General features: G+C 38.7%; 1 protein-coding gene across 1 annotated transcript; it reads right to left on the bottom strand.

Moving 5' to 3' along the window:
* Window positions 1-438: 438 nt before the first annotated feature.
* LOC140226746 (putative phospholipase B-like 2) lies at window positions 439-11,998 on the bottom strand. Its single transcript, XM_072307178.1, has 11 exons — window positions 11,758-11,998; window positions 11,097-11,340; window positions 9,830-9,924; window positions 8,988-9,202; window positions 8,209-8,303; window positions 6,749-6,909; window positions 5,906-5,998; window positions 5,436-5,507; window positions 3,395-3,547; window positions 1,625-1,784; window positions 439-660 (listed from the first exon to the last, which is right to left on the bottom strand). Exons 1-11 carry the CDS (start codon window positions 11,973-11,975, stop codon window positions 490-492), a joined length of 1,677 nt encoding a protein of 558 aa, XP_072163279.1. The 5' UTR covers window positions 11,976-11,998; the 3' UTR covers window positions 439-489.
* Between the last annotated feature and the right edge of the window lie 313 nt (window positions 11,999-12,311).

Here is a 12,311-nt window from a genome sequence, read left to right as displayed (position 1 = left end):
CGTCGTGACAACTCTAGTCATACCACAGGCAGGTAAGGTGAAACATGGAGTGAGTAGCTACCTCACATGGTGATATACCAACTATGGGACATGAACAGATGACTGCTAGTCACATCAGACTGGTGGTTACTGTAACACAGTATGTAGGTCTTTGAGGGAGTGTGGGTTCATAGATCAGCAGGTCACTATTTACAGGTGCCCACTAGACAGGTTTGACTGCATATCTTAACTCATTGAGGATGAGTCCCAAGTATACTGGGACAGGTGTCTGTGAGAAATGTGTGTTGTAGTAAAATCAGTCCATCCTCAATGGGTTAAGTGCATTACAAATTGGAGGCAAAGAAGAATGGAAATCTCCATATTATAGTGTCTATCTCTCCCATTGACCACTTCTTATCAGTTTATGTGACAATGATCATAATCACCTCCACTGGTCACTGCTGATCAGTTGATGTGATGATGCTCATATCTCCTCTGGGTCACTTCTTACTAGTCAGACCACTTGACCGTGATCGGCTTGAAGTCAAAGAGATCAGGCTGACCAAGATGAAGGGTCTGGTTGAAGTCCGACTTGCTCCACTGGAAGGGAGGTTGCTGGTCAGTGGTTGGTCCACACACGGCCACCATAGACAGCTCTTTCACCATGGAACTAGTGGTCACCTACAGGTCAAGCACAAGTAGTGAGAAACTCATTTTAACATCTAGAAGCTGTCTTTGAATTATCCCACAGTATACAAGTAATGCACAATTGTGAGTGAGATTGTGTGTTAGAGCAAGCATGTCATGCTATATTTCAAAAACTTGCAACATTGAGTGTATTTTTGTGTCACTATAAATACCCATGACATATACCACATATCCTAGAACCCTACACATCAAATACTTGAAAGCAATCACTATTTAATTTACATTGTAAAAGACTGGTCTACCATATAACATGTCAATTGTCTTTGAAATATATATGACTTCAGTACACATCACAACTGCGCTATCATTAACAAAAATCACCTTCTGTAACTTTGTGGATATACCATGTTAAACCACTCAGTTTACAATCAGTGTTGATAAAGAAATTGTTACAGAAGATAATGGTGCCATGCTTTACATGGAAAATTCCCCCAAACATATAAATCATGTGGATTTAGTAAATGTAAGAAAATTAGTGAAATATGAGGGAAATCTTTTGTCTGTTCAAAAGTTATAAATTCTTAAATTTTTGGTTAATATCATGTGTCTCTCTCTCTATGTGGAACTCTGCAACAATGCATGATGCTACAGTCATAGCACGACATAAAGATAATATAAAGGGAATATCACAAAAAGTAATTTTTCTCGGTTATTGGAGGAACACTTATCTTAGCTCCACCATAAGTCATGGACAATAACGTTGCCTTAAAATATTTCAGTGACAGGTCAAGAAAATGTGAGCATTTGCATAAAAAATTAAGGAATCAAAAACACACAAAAAGAGGTATAATAAAAGACACTGCTACTTGTAACGGAAGTATTTTGGCTAACCAATTGTTTGCATTCTTATCACATGTGCATCAAAAGACATCAACATCTTATTGTTTTATATGTCTCATCATTGTTTTGACATGTACGTCATCAGTGCGATAGATACCTTCATGTCTGTAGCACCATGTAGGCGATGGCCGAGGGCAGAGAAGGGATACTTCCCGTTCTTTGGGTTGAGGTCAGACCTGGAAGCGATGGCATTCTCTGCACTGTACGGTGGGTTGCACTCACAGGCCGACAGGGGGTCATGCTCAAAGTTATTGTACCTTGGGGACGATTATTATAAAGGTTAGATGTTATGTGTAAATCTATTTCATTATCTTGACAACAACTTGGTGGCTTTGGTGCACAGTCTATGGAGGGCTCAGAATCTTGTAGTTAAAATGGGTTAAACAAATGAAGTTTTACTAATCTCTGTATCTAAGTATGTCTGAAGTTCCTTTAGTCTTGTTATTGCATAAGGTTGTAAAATTGTCAACTCTGATCATAATTTCTGAGCCTGGCCTTTTTACTTGAGTTGTGCAAAATAACAAATAGGTGTACTGCAGCATATTGACTGTTTGCTGTATCAAGATTGACTGTATTTCCTTGAATTCTTCTTCAATCATCACTTAAATATATTGCTGCTGGTGACCTAGAGGGATCTTATTTATTCAAGGAACTAATTAACCTGTTCCATATGGGAACCTGGTATATCAGTCAACAATGTGTGCACTGTATTTTATGTGCATACTCTTGTATGCTAGCAAATTGAGAGTTGCCCATTTTCATGAAAGGTCATGCTGTTTGTGACTCGGCATCTGATGGAATGCCATTGGCAGTTTTAGGTAAAGATACCAATTTTTGTGTCTGAATACTTGGTAAACTCGAACCATTTTTTTAAAACTGGGTTTCAGAAACAGTGCACATTATTGACAAGGTTGCTATCAAGTAGTCTGGATAGTGTTGTGTAATGATACACTAAGCTGTCACTACCCCCCTCCGTTCCACTATGATGACCAGATATATCTCTTCACCTCCGGCCAAGCAATGACCCCTACCAATACTCTCCACCTCATCCAGTGAGTCACCGACCTCCATCATCCCTCCAGTATACTAACAGAATGGTGAATGTTGTTGTAGCTCCATCTAAATTTACGACCAGGCTGAGTCCAACCCAAACATCCTGCCCTTCCTCCATTGATTACTTAGAATTGTTGAATCCAAATCCGAGAATACTACCTCTTTCCTAAACCTAGTCCCGCCTTTGTTTCTATAACCAAAGTTTTGCCCAATTGAAAACCCTTCTTAACAGGAAGACTCCACCCCAATTCACAGCATGTTACAACCATATAACCAATTGAATGTGTATCATTCAATGTATGAAGAGAATTGTATCATCGAGAAGAGACTTGCAATCTGAAGCTTGAAGAGAGGAGATCACTCCAAAACACCTCTCGAATAAAGTGCTCTTCAAATTAAACTAAACTGTGTTGCAAGTCATTCAATGAACATGTACCTCTCTAAACTAAAGTGATCCCACTACACAACAATAGATGGATGCCCTAAACAAAATCTGACACCACTATGTGATGACAGCATAACATTCGAAAAGACCAAAGGAAGTTTTTATTACCATTGACTCATTCATGCACTTATTCAGAATGAAAAGTAGATTTGGAATTCATTGCTTTGTAAAGTTGACATGAAACTACAAGTCATCTAACTCTCAGCATTCATAAGGTATAATTTAAGACACATCACTTTTCCTGTCTACACCTGCCTTATATGAAGAGGAATTGCATGACAAATATAAACTTCCACATCCAATGTCATCAACATCCAAGCATTGTGCTGAAGAACATTTTGCTGTGGCAAGCAAAGCTCAGCAAAGTACCTCATAAGTTTGATCATCGAGTCGAGGTCGGTGACTTGTGTCTGGTTCCGCCTGAAAATATTTGCTCTGGCCGTCTTGTTGTAGGAAAACCAGTCACCATACTTCTTCTTCAGTGCAGGCCAGCCACTCTTGTCATAGATATCCTGGAAGAACCTGTGTCCACAAATTGGAAATGACACAATAAAAACAACAACCAACAAACAAATGAACACGATATTACTTCAACATAATTAATAACAGCAATTTGGATTGTCTGAATCAAATAAATCAATAATAGTGTCATTTATTTTCTGAAATAGGCATGTTACGACTTCGAAGATGAGATGGACACGATCGAACGCACACGCATCATTTCTCTGACACTGAACAATAATAAAGTCACAACACTACCAATAATCTAGGAGGAAACGGCAAGACACGACTTTATTCCCTCAAGCTCCATATGTGCGATCTCTTTTTCTTTTAAAGCTTTCCACCATGTGGGTTTCCTCGAACAAATCATGCATTCATTAATTTGCATATATGTACATATTCAAGAATGATTACTTTGTATGCTCACATTTTATGTGTATCTACTACAAAGATCGTGCCTGACAACTAGAGAGCTTGACAGAAGCCGGATGGACATAGTAACAATTAGTGCATGTAAACTAGATTTTACATGTATGAATGTGTCTCAATACAAACAGGTGCTTTGAGCAGCTTGTTACTAGGTCACCATCATATGAATCTGTACATATTGTTTAACTGGCATGATTAGAAGTTAGCTGTCCATGACAGCCCTTTTTAACATATTGTACTACTATGCATGATTTTGTATATTTCATCTTCATATCTCCGAAAAATACACTGCTATGGTGATGAAGATGACTGGGTTGTACTGTTATATAAGAAATTACACATGTTACTTCATTATTTATGATAAAAATTACATATATACTGTGATATGTCTGGTAACTTGCATTTGTTGGTTGACTCTCACTTTCATTTTGTTGCCTCTTCTTGGTACACCAGGTTAGGGCTTGCTGCTTTTTCAGCACCCCCCCCCCCCCCTCCACCCTTCACCCATGCTGTTGCTATTTCACTCTTTTCCTTTCTTTATCCCTCTGTTGTTCCTTCTGTTTGATGTTGCCTCCCTATTCATCCCTATCCTTTACAGGTTGCCCTTAGGATCATCACTGACCCTCCTCTTGCTTTGTCTGTCCACCCTCCTTTAATCCCCCTCCCTTTACCTGTTGGGCTCCTTGCCCATGACCTCCAACCCTCTCATTTTGTTTTCTTTGTTATGTGTCCCTAGCCATCCCCTGACTGTTCTTGTTGTGTGTAGTCCTTATATTATGTGATTGCTTTCCCTGCCTGTTTGTCATTTTGCCTCTGACGAAGATTCTGCTAGGACTGAAAGCTCAGGCCCCTTTTGCCTCTAAAAGAAGAACATATTATACCCATAATCATTGCATAATGACATGAATCTGCATAGATATATCATTGCATAATGACATGTATCCGCATAGATATATCTTCTCTTTAAGCAGGGCTTTTTTGCATTAAAGGAAAAGGAAAAAAAAAAGAGATTCCCAGATGGTCCAATCATGTAAACCTCATTTTTTGCTCACACTATAAAATACAGGGCATATTTTAACATGGTCGTTTCTTCATAGGTTAGACATAAAGAAATCTTTTAACATTCCTCTACTGTGAGGGCTGACATTCAGAATTCTCTAGACTGGTTTTTCTTTCACAGTAAGTGTGCAACAATAAAAGTCATTAATCATGTCAGTCTAAAATACCTGTAAAAAAATGGCATGTGCTAGCAGAGACAGACAACAATTGAACTTAATTGCAACACAAGTGATTTTGTTTAGTTCTGTTCTTTCTAATTCACAGGATTAACCCCCCCCCCCCCCTTGAGAGTTGTTTAAAGAGCACTTTGTTTCAATGACCCATTTATAAACTAAAGTACATTTAGACAAGGAATGAAGGCATATATATATATGCAATGAAAAGGGGGATATCATTTGTAGTGTAGGGTATCGATACTCACGGTGTATTATAGCTGGGCCAGTATGAATGTTCTCTGAGGAAGTAGGTCATATCTTCAGAATGTATTGTGCCACTGAAGAGAGAGAGAAAAAAAAATATACTTTTCATTAAGCGATTTTCATATACTGTCACTGTTGACAGGTTTTCATAATAAAAAACAAGCATTTGGATTAAATACTATATGCTATGCAAAAGAATAAAGTACTTTTTCTAGAGAAGGACTATGGTTACCTTGATTTCTCTTTACTTTAAACTTGCCTGTCAAAAGGTGATACAAATGGGACTGAATATGCAAAATATGATTACAGTTATCTGAGCTTGATTCTCATAAAGAATGCAGCACATTTTATATTTCAAAAAAGATCTAGAATTAGAGGCTAAATTGCAATATACATGAATGTTTGCTTCACTTTTCATGTGACCTACACGATAGTGCTAGCACAAATGTAGCTTCCGGGCTGATTGACTTACGGAATTTGTTCCAGTACCACTAGCAGTCCATCAGACGGAGTTTGGCCAGGAGTGAACTTGCTGTAATCAACGATCATCCACTGATTATTGTACCTGACAAGAAAGGAGTTCAAGAAGACACAACAATGAACTTTGTGGACATGAAATCCATCACTATGCATTGCTTGTTTCATGCAATTCATAAAATGTTTGAGCAAACATTGATCCTACCCTCTGACTCATACAAAGACACTCATAAAATTTGATTTCAAATGAACCACAGTGATATACAACGTGTACAGGTACAGACAGATAGGCCTCAACTAAATGAAAATGACATAGTTATAACAAATTATACACACAGAATTATACAAATTTTATGCAGAATTCCTCATAAGAAAATGTTGAAAGCAATCATTTAAGGTCAAACTATTTTTCTTCCAATGGTGGAAGGAACATCAGCCAAATTGAGAAGCTCACTTCCATTGCATTTTACACCAGTATCCTTCGTACAGACAGCCTCACACAAACTAATAATACACACACATACATATTGCCACACTGACATTCCTACCCCACCCCCCTGTAAAAAGAAAAACAAGAGAGTGACACGTACATGTATGTAAAAGCCAACATTGAGAAGGATAGTAAAACTCCTCATCCTACCCCCATTGCTCCCCCCCCCCCCCCCCAATGATACCATAAAGATTTGATAAAGAATATAGGTATGGCTGAAATCAAAAGAGATTCAGTAAAACTATCATTCTATTCAGCTAAAACTGCCTCAGGGAAATGAACTTGATCTGTACAAAGGTACTCTCCAAAAATTATTCATTAATAAGACAAGACTGCAATGTAACTTACGTCCCACTGTTGTACATGGAGAAAATTTGGGCCCAGTGTGAGCCGTTCCTAGCCAATCTGTTAGCGATGATATTCCGGGCCCACTCCAAGGTCTGGCCAGTTGGTTGGACATACTTCCATAGGGCATTGTTGTTATTGCCGATGGTGGTTTCTATGGTTACCTGAATATTGGAAGTAGTTGCATCAGTAGTGAGAGATAGGGCAAAATCTGATGACTTTCACTAAACTTATTGGTCTTGCCTCAAGGGAGCCTCATCAAGTTTCCATGGTTACTTGACAGCTCATATTGACTGACATTATGGAGTGAACATTGGACGGGAATTCAATGAGTATTGTTCAAGCATGGTATGTGTTAAGTTTTGAAAGTACGGGTGTAGAAGTTAAGTGATATCGGGGGTAGGGGTGCTGAAACACATTACTTCCTAAACTTGTCCTGCTGACATGTAATGATATGAATCCAACAGAATAAGTTCGCTAAGTTCCTTCATCAAAAGATTGTGAATTGAAACCAAAATAACATGGACAATATCACAGACACTCGATATCTCCACCAGGAAAGATGTCTTTGTGCTTTTCAGAAAATGATAATCCATCTAAGTGAGTATGAATAAGATTAAAAATTCTTCCTAAATTGGAATCATTAATTGAGCAGAGCAAAGGAATCAACAACTCAGTAAATCAACTGGCTGCATGTATGTCATTGAAGAGTAATATCCAAATTCACAATCTCTAGTGCAAGTTAACCACGTACATATTGTAGGGCATCTGACAGATTCATGTCAAAAAACCGCAAAGCTAACTGTACATGCCATACATTTAGCGAGTCTAAATTTTTGTGAATAGGAACTTCCCAACGATTCCGTGAATGATTAAATTCACAATCATGGAGTCCTGTACCAAAGGGAGAAGTATACGCGTATATCACATTCATAACATGATCAGTGTCTATATTTTTTGTGTGTCCTTAATTTTGCAAATAGCACCCGACTCGCAAAATTTGCAAAAGTAAAAACCTCGTGAAATATTTGGTGTATACAGTATAGTGTTTGCTTCTGCATTACAGGTACTACATATCGTCGCTGGGGTGACAAGACCTTGTATCTCAAATTTTGGTGAAAATGACTTTTTTGCATTAGTGGTCAAATAATCGGTTAAGTGATGTCCTGTCCAAATCCCAGCTGTCTTACCCCCAAAATGAAGCCACCACGGCATGTCAAAGGAACGGCTATCCCATTCAGTATAGTGCTTTGGCCGCCATATTTTTTGGCTCTCCTGAACATTTGACATTTTTGAGATACGAGGTTTTGTCGCCCCAGCGACGATATGAGGATTCAGTACAAAATAGGCATGTGATCACTGAGATATACAGTGCGGTCACTCCAAAAACAAAAAAAACAAAACAAAAAAAGAACAAAAGAAAGAAAAAGAAACAGAACACATACATTAGTCACATGACTTACCAGCCCAGAATTTGTGATGTAGAAGTCATCTCCAGACAACAAGCTTCCTGGGTTGGAGGTGAATGCCGCTGTCTGCCCCGGGACAACCTCAGTGGCTGTGTACAGACAGACAGACAGACGTACGGACAGACAGTTACTAGAGGGAAGCACTAAGTAATTACTGAGAAGCCAGTGGATTATGGGGTATAACTACAGATTTGCATCATAGAGAAGGATTGGAATAGAGGTAATAGTACAGTGTACATAATAAACTTAGTGTAAATTAGGTGGTTGCAACTAGGCTAAACTTCAAAGATGACCATTACAAAGCTTACTATGAGTGTACTATCATACAGTGTAGTGTTGACCAAAACAGAGGGAATCAACAGACTGAGTATTATTAGAAGTAGTACACATTGTCATTGTCACTACTGGTGTAGTGATAGTAGTACAATGTAGCAGCAACAGCAGCAGCACTGGCAGCAAGAATAGTACTGGTAGTCGTAGTAGTGGTAGTAACAATTGTAAAAGCCTAACCACTGCAACTATCGTTACTACTTATATGACACTAATAGGACCAACATGATGTGGCACAAAAATCAAAATCAGTATATGATTTTGATAATCTGCCATGCACACAAACATAATGTACAAACTGAACGCCATCTCTTACGGAGAATGATACAGATTTACAAGTATTTGACAGTCCTTACACAATGATTGATAGATTTAGCTCTGATGCAGCTACTACACTCATCTCATAAAAGAGTCATGAATCAATCCAATGTTGCTATACTCACAGGTGTTGGTAAGATGGAAGGCAAAGTTGTATTTCTTGATGATTCGCAGCATGCCCATGTAGCCGTTCCAGGTGTCGTGGGAGGCAAACAAGTCTGCGTTGCCTGGCAACAGCTTGATGAGGGCGGAGCAGTGGCCATCTCCCAGCATGCTCTGTTTGCCCTCTTTACCGAGGGCACTCTCAAGGTCCTCCAGATCGCCTCCTATTTGGAATAGCCTGGAAGGGAAGCAGGACGAATCAAAACTCAGTTACGTTTTCTACTCATTAGAAAGGAAATGAGCTGGACAGTATGGGATATGTTAATGAATGACTACAATGTTAACCCGTTGAGGACGGGCAGATTTGCTACAACACGCATTTCCCATAGACACCTGCCCGAGTATACTCGGAACTCGTGTTCAACGGGTGAAAACTATTTCAATGAAACAAAATGCAGCCAGTCCCATGAGGCAGAAAACGTCTTTCTCTTGCTCAATAACTGATGATATGTTTCCTTTTTACTCTTTCCTTCTTCAGTTTCCAGTCTAAGAATTGGATGTGGAAACTATGAGTAATCTCAGGCTAGTCTCTAGTGTCAGGCTAAACATGGAGTAAAGTGACACACAGGTAGTTTTTACTGTACAATTTTTTCTGTCTCTTTCAATCTTACATGCATTTCCTGCAAGGTACAATATCTAAGTACAGTATCCCATTCCTGTGTCAACAGGCCTAAATTCCAGAGTGTCAGAATTTGTAGCATGTGGATGATCTACTAGCTATCTGGCAAGTAACTGTGTAATACATGATACGAGACTTGTTTAACCAGTTACATGAAGAGAACATAAAAAATTAAATATTACACACAGGAATCCAAATGGGTCCAGGTCTATTCTAGGCTGGTCTGCTCGTCCATTGTAACCATCCTCAAGTCCAGACAGTTGAAGCAGTAACAAGTTCAGCTGTGGTGACCGGAGAAGAAATGTTCATATTGTATTAATAGTATGCAGCCCGAAATAAATGCCCACTTGAAATTTACATAAGAAATGGTTTTATCATTCCCTTCTTGCTTTCTTTGTTTGTTTTTTTAACATCAAAATACATCATCCCCACACTAACACAAGCTTTGAATTCTACCATGCATATGAGTTCATTATCATGAACTCACACACATGCATTATAAAAACTGCAGCACAAATTAAAATTTTGTGCTAAGATATTCATCTAGCTGTGATTGCGATTACACTACCGCGCATTTCATAAATAAGTGAAATATAACAAGAGACCAAGAGAAATATGTAATGTAGGACTAAAACAGGAGTTATATATGTAACTTTTGTACCTCAACATCATATAGTGACACAAGACAGTACCAGGTACAACCAAAACATAACAAACTTGACAGTGAATTAAAATTCTGTCGCTGAACATGAAGCCACATGGTATAGTGCTACATCACACTGTAGGCAGCGAGTTATGGAGTTTTCAACCCACAGATGGCTTCACTACATTCATCTTTTCTTTCCTTTGTTTGTTTGTTTTTTTGAACAGTTTGTCTTAAATGGATATTCTCTACATGACATCTAGTTTATCCCAAGCAGGCAGCCAAAATTCATCTCTCAAAATCAGAAAAATTTCAGGGATAAATATGTATAAAGATACAGTGTACTTGCACAATTCATAAATCTCAGTTACACACAATGTAATGTAATTCCTGAATTAGAGAGATTCTTATATTCTTTTATCTAGACATGAAGTGGTATTGAAGTATTCAGATAGCCTCCTGCAGAATCACAAAGACTTGGCAGATCTGCCTAATGTCTGCTTCATACTCTTCTTCTTCTCACTTTCCTCATATTTTTTTTCTCTTTTCCTGATCAATAGCACCAATGATAAGTGCTTTCTTAAACTGTGATCACATGAATGGTCTCTCCCCATGTTTTTGTTTTCTGAGAGAGAAGCGAGAGAGATTAAAAAATGGATAGAACGAGAGGAAGAAAGTGAGAGATAGGGGGAGGGAAGAAAGGTAGAAGGGAGGGAGTAGTATATGGTGGGATTGGGGAAAGGTTTTCGTTAAGGGGAAGGGGTACGACCTAGTGGATATGATTGTATAATCAAGGTAGCTTCTGGATACCTGGTGGAAGTAAGGGTCATCAGGCTTAAGGTCAATCTGGGTCTGCATCCATTCCAGATTCTTGACCAGAAAGTCATGCAGCTTTTGGCAGAACGTTGTCATGCTCTCACAGTACTCATTGATGGTGTTCATCCAGTTCATGAAGATGAAGGGGGAGGAGGCATGCCCCTCTACCACCCCAGCAGCGTAGGCCTGGATGGCATCCGGATAGGATCCATTTGTTGTCACAGTGAGATGCGCCCATCTGAGGGAAGGAAAAGGATAGTGATGTGAGTAGTAGTAGTCTATTACTACTGTTGAATTTTTCAAATATAATTTGCATAATATTACTTCTTACATCCTTTGGCCTACTGTGACAAATCATGAAGTTGAACATTCAAGGTGCGTCACAATGTCACAGGTATCTACTAATGCTTACAGCTGAAAATGTGATTTTCACTCAGATAATTACCATCCTAAGGCAATTTGTAAATCAGTTGCAACCGCCATCTTCTTTAGCATTATACCACATGAAATATATCTATTTTCGTTAATTTACTGAAGTCATAGCAGAGAAAACTGTTCAATTACTCACAGGAAATATGTATTAAAAACTTGGAGGGAGCTTCATCTCACAGTGTTACCCAGAACAAACAAGGATGGTGAAGTGCTCTCTCTTTACCCTGTTTTGTTGACAGTCTCCGTAAAGTTGGCCCAGGCGACGGCATCCGGCACCCTCCCCTTGACAATGCTGAAGGAAGATGTGGAAGTGTTGTATGTCACAGATGCAACCATGTCGTAGGAGAGACCGTTGACTTCTTTCTCCAGGATCTTGCCGTGACCACACTGGGCCAGAGATAGGCCCAGCACCATGGCAAGGAGGACTTGCATAAGTTGCATCCTGAGACCTCTATGTGTCCTAGATGCTGTTTGGATGAGATGCAAACATGTCAATGGGGTAGATTGTCAGTCACATGATATAAAATACATTGTTGATAGTTTATAGTGTCACATACAACTGGTTCATTCTTCATTTTCTATGAAATTTAAAATTCCATAAAATAATGCAGAAGGTATATAAATTCACACAATTATACAATTCTTTATTAATTGATTGGGATTAATTTGGAGAAATAAAGGAGTTAATTTGGAGAAATAAAGGAGTTGATTTGAATTGGTTTATTTCACATAGTTGCCATGGAAGAAATGCATGGTTATGAGTAAGTAACCACAGGA

This window comes from Diadema setosum, chromosome 4 (assembly GCF_964275005.1).
Source record: "Diadema setosum chromosome 4, eeDiaSeto1, whole genome shotgun sequence".
NCBI classification, from domain to species: Eukaryota; Metazoa; Echinodermata; class Echinoidea; order Diadematoida; family Diadematidae; genus Diadema; species Diadema setosum.
Note: the sequence above shows the minus strand (reverse complement) of the source record. Positions and strands in the feature narration are given on the sequence as shown.

Bases quoted from the DNA above. Each gene is read 5' to 3' on its own strand.
- LOC140226746 (XM_072307178.1), bottom strand. From the start codon at position 11,975: ATGCAACTTATGCAAGTCCTCCTTGCCATGGTGCTGGGCCTATCTCTG. The intron at 8,304-8,987 runs GTGAGTATAGCA...GTCTGTACACAG, and splicing joins CTTCCATCTTACCAACACCT to CCACTGAGGTTGTCCCGGGG. The intron at 5,999-6,748 runs GTAAGTTACATT...CTTTCTTGTCAG, and splicing joins TCCATGTACAACAGTGGGAC to GTACAATAATCAGTGGATGA.